The sequence below is a fragment of the Molothrus ater genome, chromosome Z, assembly GCF_012460135.2.
Source record: "Molothrus ater isolate BHLD 08-10-18 breed brown headed cowbird chromosome Z, BPBGC_Mater_1.1, whole genome shotgun sequence".
In the NCBI taxonomy this organism is placed as follows: domain Eukaryota; kingdom Metazoa; phylum Chordata; class Aves; order Passeriformes; family Icteridae; genus Molothrus; species Molothrus ater.
In genome coordinates this window covers 26,069,410-26,093,048 of record NC_050511.2, presented here as the reverse complement: position 1 = coordinate 26,093,048, position 23,639 = coordinate 26,069,410, and the positions used below count along the sequence as shown (strand labels likewise).

Genomic DNA, 23,639 nt, shown 5'->3' with positions numbered 1-23,639 from the left:
ACTGGCACTGTGCCCTGCCAGCACCTTTCAGTCACATCCTGAGCAGACCCCTGCTGAGCTGAGAGGACACCAGGCTCCCTATTGCTCCATGTGACTTGCTGCCAGGAGTGCTCATTTGTTCACTTCCACCAATAGATTTAATTTCACCAAAGGATTTCATTCACAGAGGATATCAGGTTATTTCCATAGCTCCTAATTTATTTTTTTTTTAAACTGTGTAGACTTAAACACTTCAGTTTCATAAACCCACTAAATTGGCCTGGACACCTGAATTTTCTTTGAAATGAAACTACAGCTGTGTGTTGCTTCTGATGCATTACCTGGGTGTGAACAGATGACACAGCTTGAACTTCAACAATGAAAACGCCCTTGTGTCCTTCAACCCACTTTATAGGGGGTGTCTGAGATGGAATTTTCTGTGATGGAAAAAAAAATGGGAATCACCTTCCTTTTAATGCTCAAACAGAAAGTCTGTTTACATGAGGATCTATAGGGTATTCCCACTATTCACTTCATTTTAGATATCCAAATTCAGTGTCATACAGAGGATGACAGCTAAGCATCTCCTTGTTGTCATGGACATTTGTACAGAAGCTGATGCACTGAACAGGGAAATTTAGACAATTTCAGCTGGATGTCTAGCACAGACCACGTAAATATACATCTTCTGATGGAATATTGTTAAGGCTATAATTTCCTGGTCAAAGCATTGCCAAAGGCATTCTGTGGTGATGTGGTGCAAATTTCCTACATGCCATGTTTACTGGGAGCAGTTTTCTCCTCCAGTAATACCTGATTCCATTTCTACTCCCCTTCCCACAAGTCACAGAAAAAAAACCCAAACCAAATTATCCTGTGGAGGAAATCAAATTATTGCCTTGACACTCTTGAAACAAATGTATCCCTGATTAGACAATTCACAAGAACTTTCTTGCACAGCTAACTTCTAAAAAAACAGTATAGTTATATAAAATATTAACACCAGTGACAATAACAACAACACTTTTCTTGACTTTCCCCTTCTAAAGAACAAAAAGGAAGCACTGCTTAACAGCAGACAGCAATGTTAGTTTGTAAAACACTTATGCTGTTCTCCTACATTAGGAAAATACTATATTTTAATAATTTTGTTTGTTACCTCAGGCGAGTGAATTGAATAGTGTAAAGGCAGTTTATCCAAAGCAACAGGAAGACTATAATGTCCAGTTTGAAGACGATCATTTAATAGAATTGGCAGCCACTGAAACAAATGAAGAGAAAACAACAGCAATATTCCTGATGACATACGATTAGACCCATTTATTTAATTTGTTAGATACAGTCAACAAAACAACAAATGAGATATTGACCTAAGCTTCTCTGGTCTAACCCATTCAACAGTCATTTCTTTGTATTTTAAATTCAAAGATAGCTGATAGCTACTGTAGAAAAATGTATAAGACTACTTTACAAACCATCTCTTTTGAAGAAAACAAACACAAAGCTTCTCATGTGTGACACATTTTTTCTAATAAATCCTATCAGAAGGATTTTGTGGAATCCATGTTTTGATTTAAAAATTCATGTATCTTGAATACACTGATTCTTGGTATTGAAGCAAATCAACAGCTAAAGTTTTGCTGGAATTAAATTGAACATCTTCCTTGTGGTTACCATGCCAGTCTGACTTTTCATATCCCTGCATTGATATTTGGGCACATTTAATTTTTTATTCAAGTCTGAAAGAGGATGGGCATTTGAATATCACAGGGCAGAAACATTTTGTAATTAGATGAACAGAAGCTTGAAAATTAAGTCCACACCTATGTCAAATCTTGGTCCTGAGCTAATTTATTTCTTAACAATCTCACTGACATTGGTGGGACTATAACTGCCCATAAAAGAAAGCCCATTTGAAAGGATTCTCAGTACTGTGGTTTGAAAATTCCAAAAGCTAACAAAGAAACAAACAAGCAAACAACCAAAAATACACAAACACAATGGCCTCCCAAACTTCATAGGAGTACTTCATGGAAAGTACTTGTCTGGCTCCACATCTCAATTGCTGACCAAAGCTGTAGGATGTTTTCAAATCTGAAAACGTCATCCTCAATTATTTCCTTTTATATGAAAATTTCTCCAGTAAAAAGTACTGTTTGATAAAGAAAAAGGTCAGAGAGACTATGCTACAACATGTATTTCTTAATCTAAGACATTCTAATCTCAACATGAAGATAAAGAAGGCAAGAGAATTAGAATTCACTTTTAGCTTTTAGAGTCTTTCTGGTTTTTAAATTTTTATGTGGATAAAAGACAATTTAGAGCAGAAATGAAGCGCCATGTAAAATCTAAATGAAAATATTACATTAGCTATTACCTCATGTATGGACATGGTAACAGTAATAATTGTAATTATGTATGGTTTAGGCTTTTTATTTTTTCAATAAATAGGATCTAACAGAATGAGACTACATGCTATAAGGCATTGTTGTCACAAATATTTAGGTGCATATTTCGGTTGATTCAAGTGAATTCAATAAGTTTAAAGACAGTTAAAACAGTAAAATTATAGGATGAGGATGTAACACATCTCAGGCGGCATATAGTTTCTATGAATTCACACTAAGATCTTCCACTGGTTTTGATGTATTGCCATAACCAGAAAAGGAATAAATGACCAAATTCTTGACAAGCAGAGAGCTTGCACGGGAGACACACAGACATGCACATACACGCACCCACACACACCCACTCTTATGTACCACATGGAACTTACTGAATACCCCAGGAGGGTTTCAACAGATGCTCCTTGCTTTGGTTGGCAGCTGATGTGATAGAATGTGAACAGTAGATGGTGTTTCTCTGTGAGTTTTGCTGGCAGCTTAATTTTCACTTCTTCGTAAAAGTCAGGGGATCTGTTAAAAAAATGCCAAGCACATTCCCAAGGTAATTGTAAGAATGAGCAAGAGGCAAATTTGCCAGATGGCTTTTAGGTGCTATGGTTATAAAACCAGATAAATTCTGAAAACAGAGCTGAATTAAACAAAGTATACATATATATACACACACACATTTTTATGAACTTGAAATATTTTTATGCATTATGAATCTGGAAGTCATATTTATGAACAATCTACAGCTTTGAATCAGAAGAAAACAGACAGGATCGGCTGCACAGATTCAGCTTCCACCCATCTCTAGGTTCAATCTCTGTTTTGGATTTTTGCATAAGTATTCTGCAAATCCTAAATCCCAAGTTTTCATTTATGAGAACAAGAATGTTCCTTCAGCTCCTTTGGATCTATGAATTCATTGAAGTTAATGATCTTAAAAGTTGTGCTGCTTCTTGTTCCTGCTTCTGAATCATCACAGTAGGAATATTCTCAACTACTAAAAAGCTTCAAACAAGAAAAGTGAAGGTCACCTCTGCAACAGCCACTTATGCAAATGAATGTAGCAATCCAAATAAGATACCATAAATTGCACAAAACATAAATGTTTAAAATGGCATTCCTTGATGAACTATGTAGGGTAACTATTACGTAGAGAGATCATGATTAATACTTCTTAAGTCATATGAATAGATAGTAACAACACTTACTTATTATGATATGTGATAGCTGTGTATATTTCTTGGACAAATTCTGGACCTGAAGATTTCCCAAAAATTACCTACATTAAGAAGAAGAGAAAATCAGGACTATAGCACTTATTTGTCATCATCTTGTGTAAATTTCAAGACAGTACCTAAAAATTTAAAATGACTCCTCAGTTTTATCTTAGCTTGTTGGCATAAATGTCTTACTACCAAGCACCTTCCCTACATTCCATTCAGGGTAAAACACCAGGAAAATGGAGCAGTGACTTATTTCTATGTCACTGACTACCTCACATCACATTCTTTAGTCATGAACTAAAAGCTTAGGAATCATAGGAAAAAAGTTATGGTAAGCCACTTACACATTGTCACACTGCCTTTATCTAAGTGCTAAAAAGTTAAATAAAAAGTATTTTTAGGAGTTTTGCTTTCCAGTTGTAACCTGCACATTCAAGGTGAGATACATCTCACCTTACCTTGCAGGTCCAAAGTCCCTTTAAAATCAATGAAGAAAAATAGGCATTTCTGGTGCTAGATTTGCTTTCCTAAGATACATGTCTATGGTAAGGCCTAGAAATCAAATAATTTAAAGGTAGCCCTGGGAGATGAGTTTAGACAAGAATCTCTGCATTGTGCAAGCTGTTATATATGTATTGAGAGGCAGATCACTTGCAGTGGAGAGAGAAGACAGATGAACTGTGTCTGTCCTAACCATTTGTCAAAACCTAATTATAACATAGGGCAGAGTTTAAGGAAACCAACAATGCAGTATTGTGTAAAAGAAGGTGTTACATTCACATGGCACAGCTCTAGCTCTAGAAGAAATGTAGCTTGGGAAACACTACTGATGCTCTGATTTCAGGCCCACAGGTTATGTGGAGCGAGGCTGTGAAGTATATACTAAACAATGTCAGCACACTGATAAAGGCTGGTTGGGTTATAGTCCTTGGTCCAACAGATTGTTGGACTAAAGTTTCCTCAACATAATATTTCCACTCATTGTTTTCCTTCTCCAACACATAAAATCACAGATTTTCATCTCAATGTCATTCTCAAGTAGCCAACAGTAATGTCTTGAAAACATTAAAAAAAAATTCGGGCTGAAGCAGGCATCTGGGTTGGAACATGTCAAACTGAGCCTCTGAAGCTTGGTAAAGTTGAATAGAGGATCTTACAGTGAGAAATGTTGAATAACCTGAACACAGATAGGACTGTCTGCTCTGCTAGGAGTGTACATGTATGCCCTAATACACAGTGTGTTTCAAACATGGAAAGCTCATGGAAACCTACACTGCATAATCGTGCACCCATTCATGCTCAGGCAAAGAAGATCCCAATTTTTACCTTCCAGCGTTAATACCTTCCGGCACTTGTGTAAACACAGTGCATACAGAGGAGTTACCCTGCAAAACAGACTACATCATTCTTAAAAGGTCTCTGAAGCTCTGCGAATTTTACCCTTAGAAATTCCAGCATGATACTGATGTGATATTATGTCATTCTTCTGAAAATAGGGTAGGAAGATTTAGATAAGAGAGAGCAACATGCTTCTGGTTCCACTAGAATCACAAAAAAGTCTTTTTTGTTGTGGGTAAGGAGCACAGCCCTGCTTTAGTATGAGAATGAAAGCTTCTCAAGCTCTCTGTGTTAGGCTTCCCAAGAAGCTGTGGTGATGGGAAATAAATAATGACTACTGTCTTCAGAGGTTTCTCAGGAATGCAGGTAAATAAAAGCCTCCTAAGAAATCTCAGCATTTATTACCGGCATTGCACAGGATGGGTCTTCACCACACATAAATTGGATCTTGATGGTAATATTCCTTGCAGAAGCCAGTCGGTTAGCAAAATTCAGCCTCTGAGGGTAAACATAGAGGAGATTTCTGGAACAAAGATAAGGAAGAATTTGTAAATGGCAAGCATTCCTGTTTGAAAATTAAGTGCACAAATTAGCACCTTGCTCATTCCTCTCCTGGTCCTTCAATTCCATCTACATAGTGAAAGATCTGTCAGAACTCAATTTCAGAAGTCCACAAATAAAATATAATTTCTTAGTGTGACACATAGAACATCCTATATTTAAGGTCTCACCTACACTAAGCTACGTTCTGTTACAAACTATTATCCTTGCTTGATGTAATAAAAATCAGGAATCTCTTGAGACAGCAGTTCCTCTCTCAGATATGAATAATCAGATATTGGAAAGGAGAAAGAATCACTCAGAGGTGATAAAAAACAAGGATATCAACAACTGAAGTTCATACATTCACAGATTATAGCAAAAAAAGAAGGCATCTATTTCTGGATTATACAAACCAAAAAGCAGTATCAATGAACCTGAGTAAATATAAATAGGAAAATTTGAAACAATAATTCTATAAGCTACCTCTTATTAGTAATAATGCTTTGAAATATAGCATACTTTGCTGTTTACTAACTTCCGTACATGAATGTATCACTAAACACGAAAAGCACCTTTAATTTCTGTGGGGAATGTGACAGCATAGGTGGTCTTCTGATGTACAATTCCAATAGAAGAGTAAAAAAATTAATAGATTTTTCTCTGGGGAAATTTATGGCAAATCTGAGATTTCAGGTAGGTATGGATTATACACAGATTCTGGAATCATGATTATGTCTATTTGCTGTCTTGTTTTCCCATCTGATATAGGTTTCTCACTGCTTGTCCTCTGAGTGTAAGGAATAAGACTAGTGTTGGAAGAAGCATGCTGGCTTTCAGTGAGAAACAATGAAGACTACTCATGAACTTTCATGATTTCTTTTCATCTGTGGCAGTCAGAAGCTGCACACAGAATTGCACTCTCCTTATCACAGATGTCTCCTCAGTACCACCGCCAGCTGAAAAAGTCAAGCAGCCTTGGAGAATATTGTCATTAGGTCAGACAGTCCATCTTCCATATACTGTATCCCAAGACCAGGAAAACTGTGGTTTATTCTTCTGATTTCCATTTGTTGCAACATGACACACGTTCAATTACACAGGCCAAGCTACTCTTTTCAACTAACATGTGCTACATGGCATGCCTTAGTGAAAGAAATTGGTTTTAACTTGCCTTTCCCTTCACTCAGAATGGTGCTTCTACCTGTCACACTAGTGCACTCTTTTCCTTACTACCTTATCTACAAGTTTTGCTTTGCCAAATTCTCTCCCAGATCATGTTAAGGAAAGCTAAGTGAAAGAGCTAAGTGAAATATATTGGTAACCTCTACTGAATTATACTTGGGGGACTGACATATTAAATGAAGGATATTGTCAATACTACATCTGCCAGAAGCGAAGAAATACATGTAGGGAAGGCTGAATAATACAGCCATTGCTTCATTAATCTGCAGCCTAGGACAAGATGTCACAAATCTGTATAATGTACCTAAGCACTGGATTTTACTTTTAGAAGTGACTTGAGATGAAAGATGTAAAAACACAGAGAGCTCTCTGCTGACTACATAACTGAGGAATAATGATTCCAGCAAGTATACTGGACTGAAGAGGTAAAGCTTGTGCCATTTATGCGGAAGCAGTTTCAGGGATCTTGCTTACATGTGTATTAAACCCATCAGCAGCGAGGAAGAACAGAGGCAAATGCTGACTCTGGATATCCTGCAGAGATGAAAGTGATGGCTGACATCTCAAGCAGGAAGGTGCAATGATGATCCAAAAATGTTCCCTCACACAGGTATGAATTGTAAACCCACTGCTGACCCCTGCCTTAGTGCTACTGCCTGCATTCCATCCATACACTCCAAAAGCCTGAGGGGAAGCAGAGACAAGGAGCATTTTCACATGGCAGTTAGCAGGGGTACTGGGGCAGCAACTACTGCTGTCTTTTAAATAACAGGACAAATAGGATGCACATAAGGATGTGGTGGGCTCCAGAAGGCAGTGCATCTCCCCCAAGGTTCTGCACTGAGCAGAACTATTATAGCAACATATTGCAGCAAATACTTCTGGTATCAAATTTCTCCCCTCACTCTCCCTTTAAAAGTGCACGATTCCACCTCCAGATACAGTCAGATGCGCTTAAAAAACAAAAGAGCTGTTCTAGGGACAGCATGAGTCTACAATAGCCATGGCAGTACACCCAGAATACAGAACACCCTGAGAATACAGTCCCAAAGGCCAGAAGAGGGTGAGGCACAGATGCCAACAGCTTCTGTGGGTCAGAGAATTACCCAGAAGAGTGGTAAGAGACTATTCCAGAATCAGTTACCTGCTGGGAAAGCTAAGGGTCACCCTAACCTGGCACAGGACACAATGCGGCGATTCTCATACAAATTTGCTGACCTTCCTACGTTTTCATGGGACTTAGCAGTGATTTAATCGCTTCCCATGGGCAAAGCAAGACAGACCTATCCTCTGCCAAAATAAAATCTATTCAGAGTTTCAAGTCTGTGACCATTCTTATTTAGTGTTTGTAACTACTGCTTGTGCATATGTGCACATAAAAGAATCCTTCTGTTTGCTAGATTACACCTCCTGTGAGGTGTCAACAAGTGCAGCTTAGCTTCTTATGAACTTCTTATGAACATTCTGAAACTTCTTATGAATAGTAGGCTTCTTCACCGATGACTGTGACGAGAATTCCATACAGAGCAAAACTCAACATATGTGCAAGTAGTCCCTACTGATACAAACCAGGAATGTTCTGTAGGTGAGGAGTGATGGATGAATTAACACTGACATTTAAAACTTATGGTACTAGATACAAAAGCTCATGAACCCATTAGTTAAACTTTTCAATATTTGTTGATTCTTTCACAATTTTGGTGGGGAGTTTTTCAGGAAAAAAAATGGTTAAAAATTAAAAAGCACCTCATAAATGCTTAACCAAACATGGAAACCCATTCTAGTCAGCCATTGACTAGGAAAATAGAACAGTGACAGAACTTCAACAAGAGGATGTGTAAAAGTCATAAATGCCGTATCTTAGGATGGGTAATTTGGAAAATAGTTTGAATGATTTTTCTCATGTTGCTAAAATTTTGAATCATCTGAAGAGCTGGTGGACAGATATAAAACTAGACTGAATGGCCCTTAGAAGACTCAAACATGTAGTGAACATGCTTTCTCTGGATTCCACGGGCAGAGAGGCAGAGAGGAGTAAATAGCACTGTGAGAGCAATAACAGGAGTGAGACACGGTTATTCATTATTGATGAATAACCTTTCCTCACTTCAAACTAGTCAAGGATGGGGTGGAATGATTACCCCCAAAACATAGGCCTCCAGCTCACACTACAGACTACAGCAAGTCTGAGAACATTGCTAAGTGGTTTGCAATTAAATGAAAATGAAACCGCAAAGAAAAGGGGTTTTTTCCTCTTCCTTCAAAAATCCCCTAACAAAGACAGAACTTCCTGTGCCTGGTTAAGCTGAGTAACTGCTGAAGTGATGTGACAAATCCCTCTTCCTCAGCACCAACATTTCATAGTGGCAGTAAACAGCATCATTTTCATTTATATTTAATGAGAAAATAAAATGACAAACAAACTTTAAATTATATGATTTTTCCTATTAAAAATAGAGGGGTATGAAAGAAATAAATCTTGGAATGTTTTGACAATTTCAGGGAAATATTTTTATTAAAGAAATGTAAGTACACAACAAAAAGAAGTGCTCAATTTCACAGTGCACAAAGAAAGTGGGCTGGCTGATCTCTCTGGCATAAATCAGAAATAGCATCATTTAAAATAATGGCATTACACCAGTAAAAAAAAAGCTTGCAAGACCTGAGTTCAAAGACTATAACAGAAGGCTCCACTTTTCCTTTCACAAAGGAAAAATCTATTTAAAAAAACCCAAAAAACCAAAAAACCTTTAAACAAACAAAAAACATAAAAAAACCAACCCAAACCAAAGCAAAAAAATCAACAATTAATTCCTCTGAAATACCTTAGACAACCTCCCCCCGCCAGTGTCTACATGTATAGCACTAGTGAAAAAAAAATGGTTTGCAGACTTATATCCAAAAATTAGAAAACATTAAATCACCTTTAAGGCCCTAGCAAGCCATGACTCACATCTATGACTAAATACTATCAAATTGCTTAAGTAAGACAGCATGATTTTACTTTTCGGATTAGAAGAAAGGGAATAAAATAACATGAAACACTTTGTATTTGGCTCTATTACAAATTCAGAGTTACTCCTCATGGGTTAGTTTAATCTCAGACTCAAAATTGCATTCACCATATGGAAAACTAAGCACTGAGTTTAACATGACAGTTAAATTAAGCAAAGGGTCATAGGGCTCCATGGAGGGGTCTGGACAGGCTGGACCATGGGCCAAGGCCAGTGGTGGGAGGTTCAACAAGGCCCAGCGCTGGGTCCTGCCCTTGGGTCACAGCAAGCCCAGGCAGTGCCACAGGCTGGGGCAGAGTGGCTGCAAAGCTGCCACAGGAAAAGGCCCTGGGGGTGCTGGTGACAGCAGCTGAACATGAGCCAGCAGTGCCCAGGTGGCCAAGAAGGCCAATGGCATCCTGGCCTGTGCCAGCAATGGTGTGGCCAGCAGGAGCAGGGCAGGGATTGTCCCCCTGTACTGGGCACTGGTCAGGCTGCGCCTCAAATCATGTGTGCATTTCTTAACCCCTGACTTTAAGAAGGGTACAGAACTGCTGGAGTGTGTCCAAAGAGAAGGTCAACAGAGCTGGGGAAGGGCCTGGAGCATAAGTCCTCTGATGAGCTGCTGAGAGAGCTGGGAGGGTCTAACCTGGAGAAAAGGAGGCTCAGGGGGCTTTAAATTGGATATTAAGATGTATTTCTTCACCAAAAGGGCTGTCAAGCTTTGGCAGGCTATCCAGGGAAGTTGTGCAGTCACAGGTAGATGTGCAGCTTAAGGGACATGGTTTAGTGGTGGACTTGGCATGGCCAGGTTACAGTTGGACTAGATGTTCATTGGCCTACATCACCTATGTATGTCAGCTGTGTGATTACCATTGATTCGCTAATTAATGTAAAGATTAATGAAGGCAACTATTCTTTATAGAACTTGTCTTCATTATTACAAGTTAGACTGACCAAATCCTAATTTGTCTTGTTGCCATGACTTTTACTTAGGGTGAAAATCAAAATGGAGATTTAAAATGAAAGGTTAAGCATGTAAGGTGTGAACCCTTGCTGAAAAAAATGTGACTGTTGAGTGATAGCAAGCATTTCCTCTAATGTGGATGTATGTTTTCAATACAGACACCCTGGCAACAGAAGGATAATGTGGAGACAAATTTGCTTTAGGAGAAGCACAAGTTAATTGTTGGCATGGTGGCTTTGATACTTATTATGTCTAGTTGCAGAAGTGAGAACCTGATGAGAACTAAAGGGAGAATATTCTGTGTAGACTCAACTGTTACAGCTCAGAAACACAGTTGCTAATAGTTTTTGTCAAAACCAAACATTTAGACACTGCAAGACTGCACATTGGAATTGACACTTACTGGGGCCAGACAACGAGTAGGAAAGTTAAAATTCTGTCTTATTTTTTCATTAAACTAAAAAAAGGCATCTTGGCTCACATTCATTTACATTTCCACTTTCAATTCTATAAAAACTATTTTCCCTATAGAAATGTCTGCATTAAAGTTCTACCACCATCCAATTCTATCTATTTGATACACAGAGAAGAATCTCTGCATTTTAGTGTACTGGTGCTGTGAGCTGTCTTTAGGAGATTGAATACCACTGAATTATGGCAGAGCTCAGGAGTAACTCCTCCAAAACTTCTAATGAGACTATAGCCAAACTGGCTTACTTACTTCCTGCTGACACCACACTGCAAGTTGTTATTGTAAGATAAGTTTTGCCACTTCCTTTTTGCTTTCCTGTAAAGCTGAGACACAAATCCAGGTGTCACCAACAGCCAAACAGATCTCTAGTTTACTGTGAAGGTGTGGATCATCTCCCCAGAATAAATTAGTTTGCCATGGGGCAGTTCTGAGTTGTACAGAACCACAAGTCTCGTTCTTCTTTCCTCCTGGGTTGGGTCAGGTGAGCAGGTGGGAGAGCTGGCTCTTTGCTAATTTCTACTGCAAGAAACGAGTAAGCTTTACATCGCTTTATTCTGTGCCTTCATTCTTTGATTCCTTATTGGTAGCCACAACAATTTCTTATTTTTGCCACTAACATAATACAGTATCTAGCTACTGTTTTAGGGATCAGAAATCCCCCTTAGAATAGCACCATCTACTATCATTGTCAGAAGCTCCCTTGTCTTGACTAACACAATGGTCTGATGAAAGTCATTATTTCAAGTTATTTCTGTATCTATAATACTGCAATACGCCCATCAGAATTACTGTTAGCTATTACTATAACACCACTCACTAGCAATGAAATACTGCACAAACATCTTGAAACATATTCTTCTGCTGTTAATTTCTTATAGGACATTCACATGTTCCAGATTATTAAGAAATAAATTATTGGAATTGCTCACTTGCATGCTACTGACTACTGTGATCACCTTGAAACAATCATAACAGAACAGATTTAAAGAAATTAAATTACATAGCGTAGAGTGCTCATTCATAATTGAAAAGTTCATAGAGCAACACATTATTTCCTCAGATACTCAGATGACTCAAATTAACAATAGAAACAACTGAGCATAAAAATTTACCAGAAGTGATAAACTACAATAAAATCTACTGGAAAAAAAAGCCCAAAACCAAACAAACACACTAGAGAACAGATAGATAGATAGATAGATAGATAGATAGATAGATAGATAGATAGATAGATAGATAGATAGATAGATAGATGATAGATGCCAAATCAATGACAATTGTTAAAGGAATTTTATTTTTTAATGTTATAGAAAATTTATCAAAAGACAACACAATTAGATTAGTAAACTCATTATGGAATATTGTGCAGGTATTTTATCTTGTAATGTCTAGGAAGATGAAATCATCAGCCCAACACATTGTGTTTAGCCTTTTAAAAAAATATTTTTAGTTTTTACTTCTGAAAAAAAATCTGAATTACATTTTTCAAAGAAATGTTAAAAATATATGTTATTTCTTACCTATAAATGGTATGGGGAACATACACTTCTCTAATTGGGAATTCCAAAATTTCTTTGTGAGGGCGATTACGGTTTTCTGAAAATGGCTTCAGTGGGAGTAGTTCTGGTGTCAGACAATAACCAATGTTTTCTGGAGCTGGGGAAATCTCCACTTTAAGAGTTCCTTTAAAATCAAATCACAAAATATTAACAAAAATATAAAAAATTATCAGCCTATAATAAAAGAAAAATTGAAACAATATGTAAGGTTACATAGCAATGGTGCAGAAAAAAGAACTGGTTCTTGGGCTGCATGAGAAGAAAATAATAGGTACAGAAAGATACAGAAAAAGTAGCCTACATACAACCCAGTCACAATCAGGGCAACACAGAGCTTCTTGTCTACCCTGTACTGTTTCAAAGAAAATAGAAAGAAAGAAGGAATATTATATGCTGGTCGATGTTCTAGTGTCTTTCACGCACAAGTAACATAACATTTGTCTGGGAGACAAACAAAAGGTGTGCTGTCTAATACAGTTCTCTCTTACTCCCCCTCCCCTCAGATTCTGCTGGGATTAATCTCTGGCAAAGTAGGCACCACCCACCAGGAAACCTAGGCTTTTTGTGGTGAGCAGTTACACAGTTAGTACTGATAACATTTACCCCACTACAAACAGAAATTCTCTGCTGTGGAAAGTTAATACCGTTTGTGGAGCTCAGACTTGTCATTTCTGGAAATCTGCTAAAAAGGAAAAACAGCTTTGTCCTCAGTTCATATTTTTTAAGGCTCCTCCACAGTGCAGAAGAGGTTGAACTGTAATTTACTTGAAAAGAAAAATTAAGCTGGTCAGGTGTTTGACAGTAGCTAAACACTGCCTGTACTTCTCTTCTTTGTTAACTAATGCTGACTAACATCAAGCTAAGATGAAATGTGTATACATTTTAACCTCTCTATAAAATATGAACCATTTCAAAGCATTGCAGGGAAGTAGCAAGGATCCTTGAAATTTGCTGTAAAGAACTGTCCTCAAATGGTTTGAATAATAACAAAAGATATCCAGTAGGTACACTGTAAATTAGGGAGAAAAAGAAATAATTTTAAAATATTAAACTAAATCTAAATTTCCATACTGTTTCATGCAGAAAAAAAAATTCAAAAGCATTTGTGTTCAGGTAGACACCAGAAACCCAGGAAGTTCCAAAATAGCACATACTAAAGGCTTTTAACCCAAGTCAAATAGGTTTTGGGTTCAGAATTTACAGAACAGTTTAGGGGAGAAAAATACATATAACAACTTCCATCCAAAATTAATTATGTACCTGGTAAAGTCTTAATTCTTCTTTGTAAGGAAGATGATCTTTTGAAATCAGCTAAAAATTTAAACAGATCTTCATCACTGAGCCTGTCTCCTTCCTACCAAGAGAAAGACAAAAATCAGTATCTTTGTAACAATACTTCATAACATGGACAAAAGGTGCAGGAGTGAACCATGTCCTTAAGGCATCCAAAGCAAGTGGATTACTATTTACTTGACTGCAGTTGTCTCTCTATCCCCTCACAAATATAACTGGTAGCTTTTCCCAACACAATTCATATTACATTGATAGAAAAATGTCTTATGAAATCAGACCTAAAGAGAATCCAGTACCTGTTTAAAGAAGGTGGTAAAGGTGGTCAGAGGCATTGTTTTGAAGTTTGATGCTGGATAGTTATCCTCTGAGTTGAAAGTTCTCTCAGAAAGCCTTCTTGCCTGCAGCAGTGTTGCTTTCTTGTCACTACTGGAACCTTTCCCTTCAAAGAGAAATTAAATGCATCATCACCTTGTTTTTTACTTTTTGTTGCAGGACAAAGATTCCCAGAATACACTAGAAAACCACAGAAAAATCTCAGCAACATTAGAGGATAGAGCAACTAAAACATTCTGCTTCTTTTATTTCCGACTATGTGAAACAGTGGAATACTAGGACACACCTATTAAAGTGGCATTATTTCTGCAGAGCAAATGTTTATTTAAATTTTTAGTTCATGGGTTATAAAGCATATTGAACAATGGTCCTGCCTACCAAACTGATACGTTTGGTATCTTGATTGTTCAGTATTGCTAGCTAACCCCATGGGCAAAGGAAATTTTACTTCTACAAAGGCAGTGTTCAATGAAAATTGGGCCTAAACCATGAAAGAATATTTAGCAGACATAAAAATAAATATGCAGAGACAACATGGTGAGCACAATTAATTTGTAAGTGTCTGTAGGACTGAAAAGGAAAGCTGTCAAGACATGAGTTTGAATCTGTGATTCACTTTTGATGCCAGAGTGAATAACATTGTTTCCTATACCCAGTCCTACTGCAGAGCCATTTTGCCTTACTTAGAAGAGTTAGACAAGTACCATTTAAACTTTCAGCTTCTTGTATTTCTCGTTCAAGTGTTGAAAAGTTGAAGAAACTAGCTAAGTTTATGGGAATCCAGGCAAATGGCATTCTGTATTTCCCCAACCTTTGACAAAAGGATTCAGCTTGTGCTTTCAGTTTTTCAATCTTTTCTTTTGTCTGAAACAAAGAAAATATTGGCTGTTTCAAAAGAGGTCAGTTATTGCAATGCTACCATAGACAAAAATGTAAGTTACATATTCACAGTTCAGTAAATAATTTGCATTGGTATCTTGTATTTTCTTGCTACATCATAGACAGAACTGTAGCTATTTTGATTTGTACATTCACTTCAATTTCTTTTCAATGAGTTCATTTGTATTATAGAAATGTAGAAAGCCAGTCTTTTTGTAGTAATATTCAAATCCAGAATGAGCAATCACCATGAAACATTAGCAGGTTCTACTTCTTTCATCAGATACAGAAAAAAATTCTATTGAAAGCAATATTCTAAAGGTGAGACATGTGGAAGCACAGCAAACACTGTCAGTGTGTTCCACGGGGTAAATGACCGTGAATTTCTTGAACAGAACTCACATTATCTATGGACAACAGTACTGAATGGGAGAGCTGCACACTACAACAGGCCATCTGCCCATCCAAACCAACAGCATGTCTCTGAGGTACAAGCATGTCTGCTAATTCTACATTTCACTCATTTCCTTTGCTCACCCCCATCTGCTTCATGACTCAAGACTGTGTCAGTATTGATTTCCAAAGGGGTCAGTAACAATAATGCACCTTGCCTTCTCCTGATTTCTTTCTGTCAGTCACAGACATCAAACTGCTTGCACAATGGATGATCTAACCACCTTTTCCTCCAGTGTTTTTGGTATTTCATCCTATTTCAAACAGTTGGCTCTTTGTCTGTTCTTTTTGTTTGGTTGGTTGGTTGTTTTAAGCATGCATTTTTTGATCTAAATATTCTTTACAGTTATTTATTTACCTTGCCAGCCTCACTTTCTTTAAGAACCATGTAGGGCTCTGCACAGTCTCCGATTTCTCCTTGCTGAAGCACTTTTTCTATCTACAAAAAGCAATACAATAAGATGATTAAAGAAAAAATGTCATCCAAATAGTAACATGTTGTTTCTCTAGCAATTTGAAAGAGCTCGCCTAGATATATAACTGTATATAATTTCTTAAAACTGTCTTTATGGAGTAACTGATGCTAAACCTTCTAGTTTTCATCTGTTAGAAAGCAGAAAATATATATGTGACAACACAGTCAATCATTTACTACCACATTTTCACTGAAATAAGGATAATTAACACATTTCAAATGAAGTGGTTCAGGCTAACTCAGTCTCAGAATTAAGCAAATAAAATGATGCAAAGTGCACAAAAGTGATGCCAAAAAACCTCCACAGAATGTAAATAACATTTTTGAAAATGTCTTATTTCACTATATTTTTGATTTCCCTTAGGCAGAGATAGGAAATTCTACGTACTTAGTAGAACTGGCACATGGGATAGTAATATAACCTTGTAGCTTGAAATGAGTTATACCACTGGACACCTGCTCACATACTACTATTAAAAACTGTCATAATTCATCTCATCTAGACAAAAGCCATGTTTGTCAGTTCCATGAGCTCAGACAACAGGAACAGGCAGAATGGTGTCAAAGTAGTACTGTAACATACCTTTATTACCAGGTATATATCTGGTGAGGGATAAGTGACAGAAAATATTGCTGATCTTGCCTGAGTAGACAAGTCAATGCAGGGTGTATGAGAACGCAAGAATCCCCTTAATGAATCAGAATTGAGGTCACAATGAAAATTTTCCGAGATCTTGAAAAGAAAAAAAGGAGTTAAAATATGTTGTAAAGCAAAAATGCCTAAAATTTAACTTTAAAGCAAGTCAAAATCTGTGACTACAACTACAAAATCAGCAACTGCAATAATGTGGCTGACTCAATAGCAAGAATCCTGGATCAGACTACGTGTGTAAAAAACTAGCAAGTTTTCTGTAAGTTTTCCTAAGTTGCTACTCTGAAGATAAAAACCCAGGCCAAGTGAACAAAAATATTGTATATACACTTACCTTTTTTCTTTCTTTTATGTCATAGAGAGCTATGCATGCAAACAAAGGTTCTATCTCTATATCAAACCTGTTAGGGAAAGACACACAAGACACTGATTGATACTGCAGTCATATGGCGGTGCATAAGAAAAAAAGGAAGAGTTATATTTTGACTGGCACTTTCATTAAAATGCAGAGAAATACTTAGCTCCAGACCTCAGCTCTCTCAAAGTCCTGAGGATTTTTTTTATTAGTGCATTATATTAGATGATTTTGAGAGGAAAAGAAGGGTAGTAGACTGCATGCAATGTATTTTCTAAATTTGACAGGAAGATGGTCTCAGAGATTGGTTAAAATTATCATACATTGCTCTTTTTTTTCTGTTTATGAAGTTATGCTGGCTTTAGCTGGGAGAGAATTAATTTCTTCAGAGTGGGGCTAGGGTTTTGGATTTGTGCTGAACACAGGGTTAATAATACAAAGATATTTCTGTTGCTGAGTAGGGCTTGCCTAAAACTAAGGCCTTTTCTGCTTTTGGTACTCCTCCAGCTGGTGAGGAGACTAGGGTGTGTGGGAGACTGGAAGGAGACAAAGATAGGACAGGTGACCCCAAATAACCAAAGGGATATTCCAGATCATGTGACACCATGCTCAGAATACAAATAGGGGGTAAAATGAGCAAGGAGGGGGGAAATCTGGACTGATGGTATTTGTCTTCCCAAGTCATATTACATGTGGACTTGCTCTCCTGGAGATGGATGAACACCTGCCTGTGATTGGGAACTAGTGAGTTAATTCCTTGTTTTCCTTTGCTTGTCTGTGTGCCACTTGCTTTCCCTATTAAAATGTCCGTGTCTCAACCCATGAGTTCTCCAGATTTACTGTTCTGATTCTCTCCCCAGTCCTGCTGATGGAGGAATGAGCGAGTGGTTGTGTGGGGCTTGGATGGTGGCTGGGGTTAAACCACAACAAAAGTCCAGCAGTGCATAGGACATCAATCACCTCTTCTTTTTTTTAAGTATATAATCTGGGTTCATTCCCAACTCTTTTTCATCCTGGCATGCTAAAGATTTCTGTAAAGATGGATATAGAAAAAATTCTCTGCTACACTAAGAAAGAACGCTTGAGCAGTGAATGCTGCTGTAGGGGACAGCTATGGTGGTGCAACAAGGTGTGCAGCTGCACACTGTTGTGAACTCAGAAAAGGTGAGCAATTCTTGTGAAGGATTACTTACTTCAGCGTGTGCAGCTTCACCAAAATCCTGTTGCCCAGATGTTCCTTTGGGCGATCTGGCACTGGTCGTATCTCCACTACATCTTCCTATCATTAAACAATCATACTCAATTAAAACAACTGTAAATTTACACACTTGCATAAAACATTTACATGACAGTAGCTGAGCCACTGCTACAGACCAGCATCTTCCCCCCCTCAGTGGGCAGTTAATGTCCCCAGAGATGAAAGGAAACAGATTTATTATTTCTGAATATTTACATTCCTGACCCCTAACTGGCATTTACACCAAATATTTACAGTTGTGGACCCCAAGTACAAGCTGCTATGAAAGGTGACGCCCTGACATAGCCGTATCACCATCATATGGCTTGGCCCACACTGAGACCAGTGTAGCGTTTATCTGCTGTGGTGCGGCTTTAAGCTCGGGCACGCTGGGACAGCCACCGGGGAGAGGGGAGCAGGACAGCCGGGCTCCGGCTCACCTCATCCACGGCGGGGTAGAGGGCGAGGAGCTCGGGGTGCCTGTTGGTGCGGCGTGCCTCCTCGTTCAGCCGCTCGAACTCCTCGGCGCTGGCGTGCCGCAGCAGGTGCTCCAGCCGCGGGTCCGGCTGCAGGCTGCGCAGCTCCGGGTCCGAGCAGGCCGCGCTCGTCCTCGAGGTCTCCTCCGGGACAGCAGGAACATGCTGGGGTCCCACCTGCTGGAAAACAGAAAAATAGCAAGGTGTGGCTTGGGCACCAGGGTGTCACAGAATGGCTCTTGGTGAGCTGGCAGAGGGTATTTTAACGCCTCCTCTGCCGCGAAGCCTAATGGCCAGCATGGTGCTCTGCTTGATGCCAACACAGATGACAGAATCACAGAATATGCTGAGTTGGAAGGGATCCACTAGGATCACAGAATCCAGCTCCTGGCCCTGCACAGGACCATCCCCAAGAATCACACCATGTGCCTGAGAGCATTGTCCAAACGCTTCTTGAACTCTGTCAGGCTTGGTGCTGTGACCACTTTCTGGGGAGCCTGTTCCAGTGCCCAGACACCCTCTGGGTGAAGAACCTTTTCCTGATATCCAACCTAAACCTCCCCTGACACAACTTCAGGCCATTCCTGTGGGTCCTGTCACTGGTCACCACAGAGAAGAGATCAGTGCCTGCCCCTCCTCTTCCCCTTGCAAGGAAAAGGTGAACTGCAATGAGGTGTCCCCTCAGTGTTCTCTTCTTCAGGCTGAACAGACCAAACAACCTCAGACCCTTCTCATACGGCTCCACCACAAGGCCTTTCACCAGCTTTGTGTCCGTCCTTTGGATGCTCTTCAATAGCTTTCTATCTCTCTTATACTGCAGTGACCACAACTGCACACAACACTCAGGGGGAGTCACACCACATGCTTCTTTTGAGGGAAGCTGCTGTATTTGATCACTTTTCCCAAAGTGAAGAAAATGTACCTGAAAAGTTGCATCGCCAGAATCCAATGTTTCAGATTCAAATGTTTGTTTTTGAAGTGTTTTGTGAAAATCTTTTCGGGATCCCTTGTTTTTCAGGCTACAAGTATCTGAATTCCCTTGGTTTCTTTTATGGAGAAGCCCAAGAAGGTCAGGAGAACATGAGGAAGTGTTAAGGGAAAATAAAACAGAAAAGACAAATTAAAAATTATTTAAAAACTGAAAAGATTGTTCTGCAAAAAGCAGTGTAGCACAGCTTTTATATAAAACCTGACATTTCACAATTTTAACATGTTTTATGCACCATTGTGACTCTATAATGTATATTAAGAACAGTTTAAAAGGAAAAAAAAGGTAATTCAGATAATTTTTCTACAGAGTATAGGTCTAAGACAGCAGGAAAACCTAACCTAGGTACAAAATCTGCTCTGATCTCCTCATCAGACATGGTGATTATTTCAGTGACCTTAAGAACACGGATCAGGATCACTTATCTCTTGGCTGGCCTCTTCAATTATATACATCAAATCTCTTACTGCTCTTATCCGGGACCTAGCTTGTATGCCAAGCTAATCGCATGCAACAATCTACAACTTCCAGAAAAACGCCTGCTTTTGAAGAGGGCTATTTCTATGCCCCAATGTAACCCTCCAGGTTGGCAGCTTTGAAAAATTCTTCTGAAATTTCAAGTTACTTTTTTTTGAGGCAGATTAAAAAAAACCAGCAGGTACCCTGAAAAAAAGGCATTAGATGCATCCAGAGCTCTGTTTCTTTCACTTTAGTATGCAATTTGCTAAATCCTGTGATAGTCTTTTTTGCAATCAATCTCCTTATTTACAACATCCTGCTTCATTCATTTTCCTTTCTGTGATACTCCCAAGGAAATGACTGAGCATCTGAGTACTTTCATAAAGAAGACACAATAAGCAATTATTGATCAGGGAGACACCTTTTTATTACATTTTGGGAGTAACTGAATTATATGCTCTGATGTGTTTTAATTTTAATTGTTTGCATTTTAATCGTTTGCCAGTTCACTGCAACGAAAACTGGTCATAAAAAGACAATCCCAGCTCTCCTTGGATGTGACCTTGTTTTGGAACCACTGTAATTATCCAGAATGGAAGGCAGAAATTTCTGCATGACTTTAAGACATTTAAGAATCCAAAAAAGGTTGTATAGATTTTTTTTTCACTGCCTCTGGTGGCAAACTAATGATTAATGGAGAAATTTATGTACCTGAGTTCACATTTTCCCTGTGGTGTGAAAACTACACTAAAGATGCCTTTCCCCATAACTACTGCTGGAATATTTATTTATACCACTTATTTATTTTGAAAAGCATTATAGCAATTAAAACTCACCAAGTGGCAAACCATGGTTTTAATACACATGTCAATTTAATGGGCACACACTGAATTAAGAAAATGAGATGAGGAAAAAACCCAAAGGACAACTGAAAAGAGAAATAGGCACAGGAACAAGCTACTCATTCAGCCTCCTGCAAGGCCACATGGACTCCAGCTGTGCCCAGCTTTTCTGCCACATACCTCTCTACCCTGGGGCCTGAGGATAACCTCTGCTCATGCCACTCACTGCAGACTCCTCAATCTCCTGTTCTGAACCTTCACATCCATGAGTGGATCAAAGTCACTCACACACTTGTCTCACCCATAGCTCACCAGACAATATATTTAGCAACCTGTTCTATAACATCTGTCAAGCAGGCAGCTACAGTTTTTCCAGCCTTCCTCAAAACAATGAAAACAATCATTTTTTTCTCATTTTTCTCTTGATAACTTTTCTTCTGCTTACACTTTTTTTTTAAAGAAAAAAAAGCTGTCCAAGCATAACATGAGATTCCCAATATCAATCTATCACTGGATTATGTGACACTGCAGCATATTTCGTAGTGGTTTGTTCTTTGCAATTTTTAATAACTTGCTGGCATTGCTAGCCACAGCTGCCAAAGCTCAGCTCTCTGGCAGAGTCCACCATCATGTTTACCACAGAGTCAACTGCTTAATGAAGATTTTGAATGCAAATTTACGTCACCTGAATTAATGAAACAGTAAAACACTCAGCAAAACTTTCCACATATGTATATTTCTATGGCTCCATTCACACTTCTACCAGCACACACAAATGCAAAAATAGCCATGTTCTATTTTTCACTTCACCTACTTTACTGCTTACTCCCTTCTCCTGTGCTCAAACAAAGCTGCACACTGGCTATTTACAGCATACAGAACAGCACTGTGTGAAAGAGCTAGTGCCTCTGCTCTGAGTGGTGAGGGAGGAGAGCCAACAAAACCCACTAGCCTACTTTTAGTGACTCACTGCAGAGCAGTTCTGAGAATTCAATCAGTTTCATCAGCACCCCTGGAGGAAGTCGCTTAATAACCCCCCATAGCTGCTTCACTGAGGAGCACAAGCTGCACAGTTAAACAGTGCAAATTTCTCTGCAATCACCATTGTAAACCCATAAGGCACCCATAACCCAACTGGCTGCTGATGTCCATCAGAAAAACACAGAGTAACAAGATGGAGTGAAGAGGCACAACAAAATTGCAGCAAATGTGTCAGCACTCAACCACCTGCTGCTCCTTCTGCTTTTCAAGAGCTGGGCATGAGTGCAGGAGTGGATGAAGAGGAAGTGCTATGGACAAAACAGAGCTCCAAAAACCTCTTTCTGAAGAACAGGATGAGGTGATGGGGAAGGAGGCAAGACATCCCACAGACTCCCCTAAGAGTCTGGGAACAGACATCCTGCAACAGAGAGCACTGACTGAGAGTCCCCTTCACATTTTACATATGAAACAGAATAGGACAGAATAAAATAAAATTAAATTTAAATTAAATTAAAATATAATGAACTAGACTAAAGGAAATGAAGCACTTATAATGCCTACAGGCCCAACTCTCTGTGTTGAATTACACTGAGCTCAAATGCAGAAATCATTTACTGATATAAAATAGTAAATTTGGGTATAACACGGATAATCGTATGAACACAATCACTGCTGGGAAAGGCCATAATCTTTGAGTTTTCAGACACATTTGGAAATCAAATCATATTGAATTTTCAGGGCATGAATAGGAGAAAAGCATGCAAATATAATCTTTATCCCTGTTATCTTTCCTTTTAGTGGGATCAAACAGTACTAGTTTTCCTGACTAAGATAAATCATCACTACAGAGGGTTGATGTGAATTTCTTCCCATCAACTTCTCATCCATTTACAGCCTGATAATTAAGAAGCAGATGCTAAAGTATTTGGCAATGCACACCATCTCAAACAAAACAATATGGTTATTTATACTACTGAAAAGTCAGTTCTCATCTTCAATCACTGACTAAAATCATAATAATTTAGGATTACTTATAAGAGCAAACATCTCCTCTCTGATAAGTAAGATGAAATGTATTTTTTATTTTATTTAGTTTTATCTTGCTTACTTTCGATTCACAATCAGCCACTCACGGATGTAAGTCTGAACACAGTCTTTGACGTGTGAGTCTAGTTCAACCCTGTGGAAAAAGCAACATATTTCAGCTCCTAAGTCATACTTTCAGGACAAACAAATTTATCTAAACATGCTAGTCAGATAAAGGCCTCTCTGTTAGTCCTCTCCTGTGTATTTATTTTACTGCTAAACTATTGTTTGAGGTTTAAAAAAAATCCTCTGTACTGCATGAATTCCCTTATGCAGGTTTTTGGTATTGTGCTGATAAACGTACAAGCATACATTTAACAGAGAAGAGGTAACCACTTCCTACACTATCTATTTATAAACATAAGAGTGACATTGCTATAAAATATAGTAAAATTAAACAAATTATACAACATAAACAACCTTGTGATTTTCAAAACTTGATAACAAGTCTCAAGATATAGAAATATTTTTTTAGAGGCCT

At 38.5% G+C, this 23,639-nt stretch overlaps 1 protein-coding gene across 1 annotated transcript in view; it reads right to left on the bottom strand.

Moving 5' to 3' along the window:
* The window catches only part of DOCK8 (dedicator of cytokinesis 8), a 69,246-nt gene that overhangs the window by 38,565 nt on the left and 7,042 nt on the right, over window positions 1–23,639 (bottom strand). The window contains exons 3-18 of the mRNA XM_036403068.1: window positions 23,181–23,252; window positions 19,725–19,848; window positions 18,767–18,979; window positions 18,283–18,368; window positions 17,069–17,135; window positions 16,666–16,815; window positions 15,966–16,046; window positions 14,980–15,139; window positions 14,239–14,381; window positions 13,910–14,003; window positions 12,611–12,773; window positions 5,339–5,456; window positions 3,581–3,651; window positions 2,756–2,894; window positions 1,139–1,240; window positions 321–416 (exon numbers count right to left, since the gene is read on the bottom strand). Of these exons, the coding sequence (XP_036258961.1) occupies window positions 321–416; window positions 1,139–1,240; window positions 2,756–2,894; window positions 3,581–3,651; window positions 5,339–5,456; window positions 12,611–12,773; window positions 13,910–14,003; window positions 14,239–14,381; window positions 14,980–15,139; window positions 15,966–16,046; window positions 16,666–16,815; window positions 17,069–17,135; window positions 18,283–18,368; window positions 18,767–18,979; window positions 19,725–19,848; window positions 23,181–23,252 (1,879 nt within the window). The remainder of the gene's footprint in view (window positions 1–320; window positions 417–1,138; window positions 1,241–2,755; window positions 2,895–3,580; window positions 3,652–5,338; window positions 5,457–12,610; window positions 12,774–13,909; window positions 14,004–14,238; window positions 14,382–14,979; window positions 15,140–15,965; window positions 16,047–16,665; window positions 16,816–17,068; window positions 17,136–18,282; window positions 18,369–18,766; window positions 18,980–19,724; window positions 19,849–23,180; window positions 23,253–23,639) is intronic.